Source organism: Maylandia zebra, linkage group LG22, assembly GCF_041146795.1.
Source record: "Maylandia zebra isolate NMK-2024a linkage group LG22, Mzebra_GT3a, whole genome shotgun sequence".
NCBI classification, from domain to species: Eukaryota; Metazoa; Chordata; class Actinopteri; order Cichliformes; family Cichlidae; genus Maylandia; species Maylandia zebra.
Window position 1 is genome coordinate 2,882,254 of NC_135187.1, and position 14,656 is coordinate 2,896,909.

The 14,656-nt window shown below is 42.8% G+C and overlaps 1 protein-coding gene across 1 annotated transcript; it reads right to left on the minus strand.

Annotated features, from left to right (window-relative positions):
• Positions 1-558: 558 nt before the first annotated feature.
• LOC106674496 (E3 ubiquitin-protein ligase RNF139) lies at positions 559-13,779 on the minus strand. Its single transcript, XM_024798334.2, has 6 exons — positions 13,267-13,779; positions 11,335-11,990; positions 8,419-8,566; positions 8,195-8,301; positions 6,025-6,276; positions 559-4,824 (listed from the first exon to the last, which is right to left on the minus strand). The coding sequence occupies exons 1-6, from the start codon at positions 13,427-13,429 to the stop codon at positions 4,042-4,044; spliced, it is 2,109 nt and encodes a 702-aa protein (XP_024654102.1). The 5' UTR covers positions 13,430-13,779; the 3' UTR covers positions 559-4,041.
• Positions 13,780-14,656: the final 877 nt, after the last annotated feature.

Sequence of the window (14,656 nt, forward strand, 5' to 3'; positions counted from 1 at the left end):
TTCTAAAGCCCTCATCAAACTAAATATAAAAATGGGACAGCAGAATGCTGGAGAAGATGTGGATCAGAAGAGGCACATCATTCCCATATCTTTTGGGACTGCCCTAACTTAAATAATCACTGGCTGGGAATTCATAAAACTCTGTGTGAGGTCTTTAAGATAAAATTTGATATTAATTTTGTAAATTTGTACTTGGGCCTGGTTGCTGGCTCGGTCCGGGGAGGGGACACAAAGCTCTTACAAGAGCTATTAGCAGCCAGCAAAAAATTAATAACCAGGAAGTGTCAAATCCAACTCCACCAACACTTGATTGGTTTAAGGTGGTTTTTGAAATATTTAAAATGGAAAAGTTGACATTCTTTTTAAAAATTCGAGATCACTTTTCGTTACCTGAATGTAAAACAAAAGGACTAAGAAAAAGTCTTTTTTTTTCCGACTAAATAATATCAATGCACTTTATTGTAACAAGTCCTTCTTTCAATAAAATAATAATAATAATAAAAAAATTAGATTATGCTCTACTGTGTTTATGAAGAAGTCACTTAAAGGCGTCATGAGTCCAGATGCAATATCAAAGATGATTTTATTTACATAAATCTCTTTTTTAAAACGAAAGGCAAAATGAACAGCTTCCACCTTTTAAAAAGCTTTCAGAACAATCAAACTAATAATCAAAGTCCTTCATTACTGAAACAAAAAGCACAGCTTTCCAATCAAATTAGACCCAACACTTCCTCATATGTCATATCCTCTTATCGAGCAAGAATTAAATGGATTCCTTGCAGCTTTTTTTTTTTTTTTTTTTTTAAAACAGCACAGAGCACAAGTTTGTAGTCAAAGCCTTCAAAACGTTTGGGCTGTGGAAGTCTACACATCATAATACTCGTGGAGTTGTGCTTGAAAGCCAGTTTTAATACAGTTTCACATTAAAGATCTCTGTAGTCGCTGAGGGAGCCGAGTCAGCCGGGGCTTCGTTTTGGACCAGTAGTTTAAAATTTTTAGATCAGCAGGTATAAACCTCAGGAAAATAAAAACATTTTCTTATTTTAAACAAATTTTTAACAACATGATCGCACACTGCCTTCAGAGGTTGCACGTCTGGATCTTTTCCAGTTTCTTTCTTCCAGCCTTGCAGCCTGTGGCTGCTAACACAGTTTTAGCCTTTAAAAAAGTGCCGTCCTCGCAGCTCGGACACAACAAGGAATCTGTACCAGTGATTAGAAAGAAAATGTGCATTTAGTGAATGATAAAACCACCAGTGTGGGAACAGAAATTCCATCCAACTCTTTTAAATTTTTCCCTTAAGAAATGCAAAACAACTGGCACCACCTATATTTTTATGACCGTTACTGAACATAGCAATCATTTCACCAAATACATTTTTGGACTCTAGCTCTTCAGATGTGCTTTCCACCACACCTTCACACTCTTATTAACCGCTCCCAGGTCTGAAACAAGCTTTTAGCCAACGTCAATACTGATTTCTTAAAAGAATGATGTAGAAAGTAGCGTCAAGGGGAAACGTGTGCACGTGTTTGTTTCATTAAATGTACAATAACGTACACAAATCTAAGCAAGGTCACACAAGAGACCAGTAGTAAGTAATGACAGAGGTATATCAGTGATTACAGTAGGATGTCACCTTTACAAAAAAAAAAAAGAAAAAAAAAGAGACACCTCTCAGTTTTCTCTGGTCAGTGCAGAGCTGATGGGGAACTGCTTCGCTCTCCTGCTTCATTCACAAATCCTCGGTTTGCATTTAAGGACAAAAACAAAAGCTGAGCGAGTTCACCACAAACCTGAGCTGTGATCAGTCTGCAAGTCGGAGATTTTAACACACAGGAAACTAATCAAACATTTAACGTCACCGAGGTGAAAGATGCTAACTTTGATGGGGATCCATCGTCTATTCAAATAAAAACAGCTGAATCAGTCGTGACCGTTTGTGCTCACAGCTTTTCTAAAAACTCAAATCCAGCAGAATGACTAGAGCTCAAAATCTGTTGAAATCGCTCCTCAGTTGTCGTTAATGAACACTCCAGCATCTTTCCCTGCAGCACACCACGAGGGAACATGAACCAAATTATTAAGACACCATCTTATCACATTACAAGTCGGCAGGCACACACACACGACCACGCTCACCTTTACACACACACACACACACACACACACACACACACACACACACACACACACATCAGGGCTGCATATTAAGTGCATTTATGTTCAGAGACTCCCACCATAACTTAAATTTCACCAGGCTCCCCACTTAAGCCCCCCCGTGCACCTCTGATCCACTCAGCATGGTTTGTACTTTCAGACCTTTTACAGTTTCTCTATTTTAACCACGAACCTTTAACTAGTGCAGAGAGAAAACTCAATTTTCAAACGGACAACTTTCACACTATGAATCATCAGTGTGGATGAGGTCTCTGAAGCAGCACATCAGATCCAGTAGCCTCATTGTTTTGGACTACTGATCGGTGCTGGTGGTGGATTTGTCCACCAAGGTCAAACCGCCTGTCTATGCAAAGCTCTCCTGTAATGCCGTGAGAGTCCGTGGCACAAACCACCTTCACTAAAACGTCATCATCCACCGCCCACCCTACTAGCCAGATTTGCCTCCCTGTAACTTTTTCCATGACATCAGTCCAACCGTTATCTGAAGGAGGGTTGTGGTAGGAGCCGGCTAAGCAGACATCCTCCTCACCAGAAACACTTTACAATTCTGTTTATAGGTCTGCTGTAATGGGTCCTCGTACCTGGGCGTGTCTGAAAAACCTCTGAAGGGAGGAGTCCAGGAGGCATTCTGACCAGACGCCTGAACCACCTCAGCTGCCTCAGCCTGAGATGAACGAGCAGCGGCTTTACTCTGAGCTTCTTATCTTAAGTGAAGCGCATGCATCTGTATTTAATCTAATTTGTAACTGCAAAAGGTTTTGAGACCCTGTGCCATAACCTGACATGCACCTCCCTAGAAATGCATCAACGCAGCTCACAATGACAGGGACTGGCTGCTCAGCACTGCCATTTCCTCCTATCTGTGACTGCTTCTGCTGCCAACAGAATACATGAATCACACATAAGGCTAAGCCCAGCCAGCCTACCCACTACAAATGTAAGAGAGGCACGTGTATTCTTGACCTTCCTGTTTTGGTCATGGCCACAGGGTGAGGGTTGTAGCATCATGGACTGGTAAATCTAAAAGCCTCCAGCTCAGCTCTCCCCTCCCTTCCTTAAAATGAAATTTAAGTCATGGTTTTGACAAACTGGAGGAAATGCAACAGGCAACCCAGAGTGGTCAGAACAGGAGAGACCAGATCACAATGAAAAACAAAAAACAGACAATCTGAAAGCTTTCTAGAGGTGCACAAAACAAGGATCCCGAAGGAGGAGCTTAGCTAAATTTCAAACCAGATAAGTTTTTATGCTCATAAGTGACAAAGTCTAAAGAAAGAAAATAATGTGCAGCTTTGTGTCTTTTCTCCATTTGGAACAAAACACTTCTACCACCATCTCCAACAAGGCAGAATCTGCTGCTGCAGATAGTCTCAGGTTTATTTGTATTATAAACGTTCTGATTGGCATCAGGGAATAAACTGTGCAAAGTCAGCTGTGCCCACATAGCAAGATTTCTATCAGGATCTCGATACTCCGGAGATACTGTCGAATAAACAGAGTAGTTGGGAGTTTTTTGGTCTGTCATACAGCTTCAACATGCACGCACACACACACACACACACACACACACACACACACACACACACACACACACACACACACACACACACACACACACACACACACACACACACACACACACACACACACACACACACACACACACACACACCAAGAGCAGCAGTTACTCTTTCCACGAGCCCTTGTAGAGTAAAACTCAAAAACGTAAAGAAACTAACAAGAAAGACATCCCTGACATTTTTCAAGAGCAAATTAAGATGCTTAAGATGTCTTTTATCATTTCTTAACTTAAATATAATAAAGATAGATGTTTATTTATCTATAGCTCTTCTGTCGTCAGTCCTCTGTGGAGTCTGTGTCATCATTGATATAGTCTTCTTCTATCAGCGCGCTGCCGTTCTGAGTCCCCCACTCGTCTTCGTCATACTCTATGCTGTCATTGTCCTCCAGCAGATCGTGGTCCAGCGCCGCCGCTCCTCCTGCGGCCTGCGCGCCAACTGCCACTCCATTGGCCTGCATCTCTGCAGCCGGCTGTCCTCGCTGGTTATCCCCCGGTGCCGGCGGGCCCGCAGCGGCGGCATCCTGCTGCGGAGCGTAGCCCCCGTTGTTATTGGAAAAGGCGGCTCTGTCTCTACTCTCCTCCTCAACGTAAACTTTCTGGTGGCACATGGGGCACGTGTCCTGGATGTAGAGCCACTTCCTCAGGCACAGTGCATGGAAGTAGTGGTGGCAGGGCGTGAGGCGGGCTGAGGTGGCGAACTCCTGATAACAGATGGCGCACACGTCCTCGATGTTCCTCAGCTGGTCACCGCGCACCTCCGGCAGGGAGTTGATCTTCTTGACGGCAGTGCGGCGGTTGATGAACGTTTTCCAGCCGTTCTTGGCCTGCAGGTAGATGTTAAAGTAAGCGTGCAGGCACATCATGCAGGCGCGGATCTTGCTGCCCGTCTCGAACATCATGGTGTAGGCGCCATTTCCGAACATGATGACGCCGAACAGGAACTCGATGATGTTGCCCGTGGAGCGCACGTAGTAGACGTAGTCATCCAGCTTCTCCCACAGGACATTGGAGAATCCGTCAGCCATGAAGAGGCCGTAGACGGTCAAAGACACAACCACCTGGAGAGCAGGAAGCAGAAACGTGAGCTGAATTTAATCTGCAGAGAGCAAAGCAGACGAGTGAACGGTTTCAGCTCCTGACAGGGAGTGAGCACGCCAACGGGAAGTTTGATAAAATCTCCTTTAAATTCTGCTCTGTGTGTGTGTGTGTGTTCATGCTTCACTGCATGCTCCAAGTTAATTTGAGAAAGAACAAAAATATCCTGCATGCTGTTGATCGCCTGAACTCACAATTCATGTTTTAGTTGAAGTTTGTACATCGTTACTTAAATTGTTGTTCCTTAAAGTTTACTCCCTGAATAATGAACATTCACAAACGTAAAAATGCAACAGCCACACATCCTCTGTGACACGGAGCTGAAGCTGATCTCTGGTGACAGCTGGAATGTTTTTGGACCCTAAGCTTGAAGTAAACAGTCTAAAAATGTGTCGCCGCTCTCCTTCAGAACAGTTTCGATTCGACACCCACAAACTCGCCATTCCTCAGCGGGTCCCCAGGCTAATTTTAGTCAAGTGAGCATGCCCAGAATATCGAATGTAGGAGCCTGGTTCCATGTTCTTATAGTTACATTTGTCTCTAAGCAGTAGAAACATTTTATATGCAAACTCACAACACTTAAGAATTTACAAACAGTATCTGTGGTTCCTTGTCCACCTCTCTGAATCAGTTTTACTGTTGTTGCTGACAAAGCCTGGCCCTCACCTCGGCTCTCCCCTCGCCTGTCGAGGAGTGAGTTTGGGTTTTTAGAGACGTGCTGCAAAGGAAAAGTGGTGCGTTGGATTTAGCACAAAACACAAAGCGAGAGCATAACTGTGAAAAGGAATCCAGACAAGTAATCATTTAATCCTGATTATTTCTTGTTTTCATAAATGCTGGAAGCCATAAGTGTAATTGAACATAAATACTAATTAACTGTAGGCACAGACTATAAACTCAATAGGCAGAATACTATCAGTCTCCACTCAATCCCACGCTGACAAACAGACAACAGAATCCTTACTGACTCCTTTGTAGGGCTAAATCATGCTCTTATATGCACATCAATCAGGTCATTATTGTTACACATTTGATTATTTAAGTCACAAGTTTGATTACTCTTGATCTCTTGACTAACATAACACACAAAAATCTCAGACTGAAAACGGTGGGAGACGTTGGACGTCATCCATTCCAGTCAAAGATAAATTGTTTGCGCTCACCTTGAGGCAGAGCTCAACACAGAAGGCGGTGACGGCAAAGAGCCAGGTGTTGAGGACGTAGTGATGCCAGAGGGCGTAGCTGAGCACCACGGGGAGTACAAAGAGCGCCAGGGACACCAGCAGGACGGGGAAATGCCGCCGAAAAGAGGAGACATGGGAAGCGCTGAGAGACATGAGGACGGGGTCAGTCATGCCATGAATGAAGTGCAGGATGGCGGTCAGCAGAAGGCACATGTTCCGGCTTAGGCGGACCTGTGGATCAAAACCAAGACTAAGTTACGTGTACGAAGTTATTACGTTATAAACACAGGAATACAGGATTACAAAAGGAACAGTGAACTCTGCTACTGTGTGCAAATGTCATTTATAGTATAAATGATTAAACATGTTTTGGTAGTTTAGAGGGCAACATAACAATTCACACAGAGGTTAAAACAGGGGTGGGAAACTCCAGGCCTCAGGGGCCGGTATCCTGCAGGTTTTAGATGCGTCCTTGATCCGACACAGCTGATTCAAATGGTTAAATGACCTCAACATTAGGGCTGGGCCATATTATACCGTTCACGGTAATACCGGTATAATGTTAGGCAACGATAGGAAAATGAAATATCGCGATAGAATATGAGTAAAACGCGCATGCGCAGTGCCTTTGTTTTCATACGCACATGATTGTTGAGTGAAACAGATGAACCAGAATTGGTTTGTAAAAATGGTGCAACTTCAGTGATGTGGAACTGGTTTGGTGTTTGTCCGTCAGATACACAACAAAGCACATTTTTTTGCAGAACATGCAAGCGGCCGTCGTTATTGTCGTATTTGTCGGACTAAGATGCTCTTAAATCTGGGAGTAATCTGGGTCCTAAACTCAGTACACTTCAGGTCAAACAAACACTGCAGCATCACTGAGAGTTAACTGTCTAAATTCTTTCATCTTTAATAAAACGATCAGCATTGCTGCTTTACCAGGTGTAACAATTCAGTTTAACTTCCAGGCATCCATGAAAAAAAATTTTTATTACATTTAACGGAGTTAGAAGTTAGCAGGAAGCTAGCGGAAGTTAGCTCGCTAGTTTCGCTAGTTACCTAAGCATGATATAGCATGTTCTGACTGAGAGATTTCTGAAAAAATTCAAACGTACAGCTCTGCTATCACTTCCAACATAAATGAAGGCAGGAAACTAAACAGCAGTGACGTTTGTAGGGTTACTGAAGTTGGGCTAGCTGGTATATAATGATGTGCTACGTGATCGCTAGCGACACAGCTATGTTAGCATAACATAAACGGTGAAGCTGGAGGATGAACACTAACACTTTTCCACTTATAAAAGTTAACGTTAAGGTTCCTCATGGTTAGAGACAAATGCAATCGCATGGCAGGATACTGTAAACGGACCAAACTTCAGTCAGGAGAACAACTGAGATAATCCATCCACAATACAAGGCTAGTCATTAATATACTGCAACAACATGGGAATAGAACAGCTGCCAGAGAATTCAACATCAATGAATCAATGGTACAGAAGTGGAGGAAGCAAGAAGAATGAGTTTAATAAAGTTTGATTTATCTAACTGCTTTGTTTAGCTCAATGTGCCTTATGGTCCAAAAAATACGTACTGCACACTACAGTTTAATGTTGCAAAGCACCTCTTTTTAACTTCAGTGGATATTATATATGGTTATGCTCAGGATATGTCAGCCCATTTCTACTGGAAATGCCTTTTGGTTAAACTTTCAGCAAGGAATTTGCATTTGCACTGTTACATTTTTATAAAGCTTTAATGTACATAAAAACCAGCTTCTTGTTTAAGTGAAAATTAATGGAAGGTTGTCTTTTTGCGCTAGTAATGTTGTGGAGTATTTTGTCTCGCATCAATTATATCGTCAGTTATATCGTTATCGCAAATTTTCAAATGTATATCGTGATAAATATTTTTGGCCATATCGCCCTGCTCTACTCAACATGTCCTGAAGTTCTCCAGAGGCTTGGTAACGAACAAATCATGTGATTCAGGTATGTTGACCCAGGGTGAGATCTAAAACCTGCAGGACACCGGTCCTCGAGGCCTGGTGTTGCCCACCCCCGGGCTAAAACACCAAAAAAAAATGAGAGAAAAACAGTTTGCCGGCTGCTTTGACGGTGTAAATTGGAAGCACGAATCCGAGACGTACCAGACGTTCCTCAGGTTCCAGGCTGCTGAGGCCAGTCTGAAGAGCCAGGATGAAAAACAGGACAGGAGCCACAAAGCCCAACCGCTTGTCCTCCTCCTCAGTCGAACCTGAAGGTTCAAATTAAGAAAGTGCTCAACTCCAGGAGCATCCAAACAATTACGTGAAGGGCAAATCAGGAAGGCTTTTACACCTGCTACCACTCCAACTAACAATCTCAGTCATACCTATGAAAGCCAGGATGCTGAGACCCAGGTAATGTGCAACAGAGGAGATAACAGCACTCATCCCCAGCACAGTGAGCGTGGAGTCGCAGCCGGAGATGATCAGGTTACTCGTGAGATCCCAGAACACATCCCAGCTCAGCAGGTAACCCTGAAAACGGTGCAGTCACACAGGTACATGCGTCACCTTTACTCATAATCCCGTTTAGCTTCAGTTCAGACTCTGCAGTCTTTTTAGGTGAGACTTTATTATTAACAGCAACACAGAACATGAAGAAGCAGCTTCAGTAGAAATGAGGTTGTTAAAGAATTATGACCTTGTTATTAGGGGTGCAACGATACTCGTATCGATATTGAACCGTTCGATACAGTGCTTTCGGTTCGGTATGTATATGCATCGAACAATACAAAATTTTCAATTTATTTTATCAACTTTTCTTCTGACGATGCTGTCTGTGTCAGTGGATCTGCGCTCGACAGTGCAGCCTAGGTGGAATAGTCGAACGCAGATTCACTGAGCGCAGGGCAAGCTAGTAGGGCTGGGCGATATGGCCTAAAATTCATATCGCGATATAATTTGATGCATGTGCGATCACGATATATTCTTTTCTTCTGTATAACGTATTTTCCACACTATAAGGCACACTTAAAATCCTTTAATTTTCTCAAAAATCGAGAGTGCGCCTTATGTATGAATTCTGGTTGTGCTTACTGACCTCGAACAGTAAGCACTGTTCTGTTAAAAAATCTGTTAAAAAATGTTTTAGTACAACTTTGGTAAGCCGCACTGCTTGATGGATTGTCAGAGCATTACGGCTGCCGTAGTCAGGAGCTTTGCGGGGTAATCTGGGTCCAAAACTCCGTCTCTTCAGCTCCCAAAGTCAAACGAATACTGAGAGTTAAAAACTGTCTAAATTCTTTCATCTTTAATCATCAGCTTTGTTGCTTTACCAGGTGTAACAATTAAGTTTAACATCCATGCATCCATGAAAACAAAATTTATTACATTTAACGGAGTTAGAAGTTAACAGGAAGTTAGCTCGTTAGCTCGCTAGATTCCACCTAAACATGTTGTGCTACGTGATTGCTAGCGAAACAGCTATGTTAGCATAACATTAGGACAGTGAAGCTGGAGGATGAACGCCAACTTTTTTCCACTCATTAAAAGTTAACTTCAGGGATTCTGGTGGTCAGGGACAAATGCAATCGCATAGCAGGATGCTATACACGGGCCAAACATCAGTCAGGGGAACAACTGAGATTATTCATCCACAATACAAGGTTAGTTATTAATATACTGCAACAACATGGGAACAGAGCAGCTGTGATAGAATACAGCATCAATGAATCAATGGTACAGAAGTGGAGGAAGCGCAGTTTTTGGCTTTCCCCTTATTTGAAAAGTGCTTCAACCTTTTGCTATGACTGTCGCCCGGAATAATTTGCAGATGATAATCGTTTTAGCCGCTGCGATGCTTTCGACCAAAACAGGCGCAGCTTGATGACATCATCAACATGCGCTATCGCGATAGAGCGATATAGTGAAAATCTCTATTGTTGGCCAAATTTATATCGTTTCTATCGTAAATCGTTTATATCGCCCACCCCTACAAGCAAGATAGAAGTTAAGCTCTCCTTGCAACATGGCAAATTGAACCTCCCCCACCCTCATTCAGATCTGGCCTTTGGAACTATTTTGATTTTCATGTGAAGCATGACTTTGAAGGTAAGCGCGTCATGGACAAAAGTAAAACAGTATGGATGTGCCACGCAATGCTCAGTTACATGGGGGGGAACTAGTGTGTTAGCGCAGTTAGCTCATGAACGTGTTGACGTCGTCCAGCCCCACGCACGGGGCAATCCGCAGTAGCTCGTTAACAGAGATTTGCCGTGTTGTGGCGTTAACGTCTTTTCAGATTAACGCTGACAGCACGAGTGGGAACACAACGAATATGACTGCACATTTACTCCGACATCATCCTAGTGCAAAGACAAGTGGAAGCAGAAAAAAAAAAAAAGAACAAGCACGCATGCTACAAACTTTACCCGAGTCATTTAGACAGCCGTTAGCACATGATTCTCCTTATGATATGTTTAATATGCTGCTGAGAATATAGCCCAGAAGAAGCGTATAGTAGAGCTTTTATTTTGGAAAGAGCCATTTTTCTGTAATAAACTCTATTTTCCAAAGATGAGTGATTTCTCCATCAGATAGATTAATTTTTTTATTACTTTGTTGTTTCAGCAACATTAAATTTAAAAACTGTACTTTTGAGTTAAAATATATATTTATAATTTTAATAAATGACAAATTAAAAAAGGCATGAACATTGTTTTTGTATCGAAAAAATATTGAACCGTGACACCAACGTATCGAACCGAACCGTGAATTTTGTGTATCGTTGCACCCCTACTTGTTATGTAGTGTGCATCATTTTTAACTGCTCTTCAGACATCAGACACTGTTTATAAATTATTAAAAGAATATTTCACATTGAAATTCGTGCATTAATATATCTGTAAAACACTGCAAAGAGCTAATGTGCCAGCTGGACTTTACTTGGCTACAGAACACAGGAAACCTGTAGAGGTCACCTACATACATTTTAGGCTTTCAGAGATATTTTTAAACACACAGGAACTAATTTTTAGATATAATTATTTATATATAACTAATTTTTAGATATAATTACAGAAATCCAACAGGGGCGCCTGGGGCTGCAAAAGGAAAACTTCTTTCCCCAAACAAATATATGACTTTTGTAAACGTTATGATATGTCAAAGACTCTGAATAAGGTCATTAACCAAATATCAATTCACTGTGGCTAACATCTTGTTAGCTTACCTTGCTTATGAAGTGACCATCATATAGCAAACATGTCCTAGAAGTGAAGTTTTTTTTATCTAAAAGCATTTACCTGTGCATCAGAGCTCCCATCTGCAGCTCCACCTGTGGCATCTCCGCTCTCTCTCCCCACCGCCTGCACCACGTAAACCAGTATCAGTGCCTGGGCTGTTACCCGGGTCAGCCAGAACACTCGAAGCACATCAGGGAACCTGATCCTCTTCCACGTGTCTTCCAGCAGCAGCTGGAGTCCGTAGATCCTGTACATGTGCCGTACGAGCAGGTAGACGTACCGGCATGAATAGTAGAACCATTTGAGCCTCGTGGCGAGGCAAACGGCTGTGCTGAGAGCCAGCACCAGGCCCGAGAACATTGCCACCAGATGCCTGACATCTGCAGGAAGTTCAATCATCAGCCCCCACAGAGGAATCATGATGTCCAGGACCACCAGCGCAGCAAACACCGACTGGAGGTTAAGCAAGAACACATAGCCAATCCCAAAGACGAGCTGGACGGCGGCCATGCCCAGCCACAGCGTCGGCCCGTTTCTAGGCAGCAACCTGAAGCCCAACGCTGCTTTGTAGTAGGCGTTGTAGAAGTCCATGTGGGAGGTGGCGTAGTAGTTTATGAGGACTGCTGCCATGCCAAGGAGGACAGCAAAGAATAGAGTGTAGAACTTAAACAAGGCTTTCTGAGAAAGCAGCAGCACCACAGTGGAGATGAGGACACCTGGAACACACCGGAGAAGCAGTCAGAAAGACAGGAAAGGCAAATATTTCTCACTGCAAACTGAACAAATGTCAGCTAACTGTAGCTTCCAAGTTTGTCTGATTATAGTGAGTATTTAGATCAATCTTTGTGAGAAAACAACAGATGCTGCACATTAAAGAATTTTGGAGCAAAATAATCAGCATAGAGTTGAGTAATCCTGATAAGTCAAAGGATGAACAAGCAACATACATAATATAACATAAATAGAAAAACAAATAAGAACAAAAACAAACAAAGAAATGCCTTTCACAGTCCACGTAATGCTACGTGTGCATTTGATAACACTATGATAAACTGATCGTACATACTGTAGAGGACCTCAACCAACCTGAGCCTTACTGCTTTAATATAAAGTTGTTCAAACATCTGGCACTATGGAGTCTCTGTTCCTGTACTAAACATAAAGAAACACGGGTACAGAAGCAAACCCAACAGCTAATCTCACTTCCTGTCCATCCAAACCCAGAGCTCTTGGCTAACACTTTCAGATGGCCCGAGCTGCTCAAAGGTCTGCAAACTGGAAAACTGAGGTACATAACCTGTTTGTTGACTCAACACAGAGAAGCTTTACTCTGTCACAGTGATGAAAACGAGGAGCTGTTATGAATTACGGGGTGTAGAGGAAACTCAAAGTTAGTCAGGCTACAGACTTATTCTATCAATAAATAAAAAGTGAAACAGATTTTTGTTAGTAGCAGCTCTGGTTATTACACAACACTAGTCCAGAATGTAATTCCCCTGTCCGAAAATATGACAAGTGCCAAGACATACAAATGATGTGCATAAAGTGGGACACCAGGTCAACACACGTCGATATAAAGTCACAGGTACAGAGTTCAGACCAGAGAGCAGCTCTCTGGGTACAGTTAGAGGAGAAGAAGCGAGCTTTGTCAGGAAGAAGGACCTGAATATGACCCATCTGGGTCCAAGGTGCCTCTGAGGCCATCCGTGACACCACAAATCACACTTGTGACAACACACCTTGACGTTAGCCAGCTAGCTAGCTTGCGAGCTGATGGCGCCAAAGCAGAGTAAATTAGGGTCGAGGTGAAGCAGTTAAGCAGCATGTCAGATGGATCTGCCCTGTGTAAATGTTATTGCTGGTCGCTTAATCGGCTTTAGCCTGTCTGACAGGTGACACAGCTCCACACAGCCGACTAATGTCACGGCTAACGCGGCTAGCTCGTTGCTGTTGAGGGAAACTTAAGCGCTCCTTCATGTTAAAAATACTTACCCATGACTCTGACAAACACCTTCCCCATCGCCCCGGCCCAGCCCGAGCCAGGGTCGTAGTAAGAGTTAAAAATGGCGTCGATAATAAAAATACATGGAACTCGCAGAGCCACATCCAGCACCACCAAGGCCTGCTGGCCTATCCGGGCTTGGGTGGACGCCATACGGCTTTAGCGGAGGGCTTTTTACAGTCCTGTTGGGACCCAGCTATCCATGTAACGCTGAAATACGTGACGAGTCACCCGGCAGCAGTCCTTCGTCTTCAGTTTCGCTTTGCCCAACGTTTACTTGGCAGCTGGAAGCCTGCATCTGTCCGCCATGTTCGTCCACCTCAACCTCCTGTTGCTTCTCCGGGTTACAGCCGGCAGCCGGTAAACTTCACGCCCCCATCAGACCCGGCGCTGTCCGCTGTCACAAAACCAGTGAAGGCATCTCTAAATGTCAGTTTGTCAGTGCTGTGAAAGTGCCACTTGACTTCTTTTTTAAAAAAAAAAACCAAAGAAGTTGCTAGGCTGTTACGACGTATCGCGTCAGTGGGCGTGGCAGCTGACGTAACATTTCTACAAACTATAAAATTACACAGCGTCATTTTTTTCTGTGTCCTGTTTGCTACATGTTTTAATGTAGACGTTATTTTGCTTTCAGAGGATGGTTTGCTAGTACAGACATCCATAAATAAAATATAACACAGACTTAATATAATAGACCATTATAGAAGTATATTAAATATATTTCAGTTTACTATATTTAGATTTCAGATTAGTTTTTATACCTTATTGAGATATTTGTTGTGTCTTATCGTATTTGATTTATTGAGCTAAAAACAAACACATTTCAAAGACTTTGGGATTTCCGAACATCTCGAGGATCCACAAAAGTTGTGGGAAAATATTCTATGGACGGAGAAAACTGAAGACAAAAGTTAAAAACTTGAACTTTTTGAAAGGTACAAATACAAATACTGTTACATCTGGCATTAAACTAAGGCAGCTTTTCATAAAAAGAAGGTCATATAAACAGTCAAACACGGTGGCGGTAATGTGATGGTCGGGGGCTGCTTTGCTGCTTCTGGACCTGGATGACTCCCGTAACTGATAGAATCATAAATTCTGTTGTCTTCCAGAAAGTCTTTCAAGCTCAAGAGCGCTCAAGTTATGCAGCAGCACAATGATAGTGACACACCAGCAAGTCCACCCCTGCATGGCTTAAAAAAACAAACCTCTGAGAATGCTTTTGATGGACTTCAGCATGACTCGAAAACAAGCTGACTGAATTAAAATCATTTTGCAAAGAACATTTGGCCAAAGACTCATGGCCAGGTACTGAAAACAGCTGATTTTAGCTCTTGTTGCAAATGTTGGCACAGCCAGTTTATTAGGTTTTGTATAACT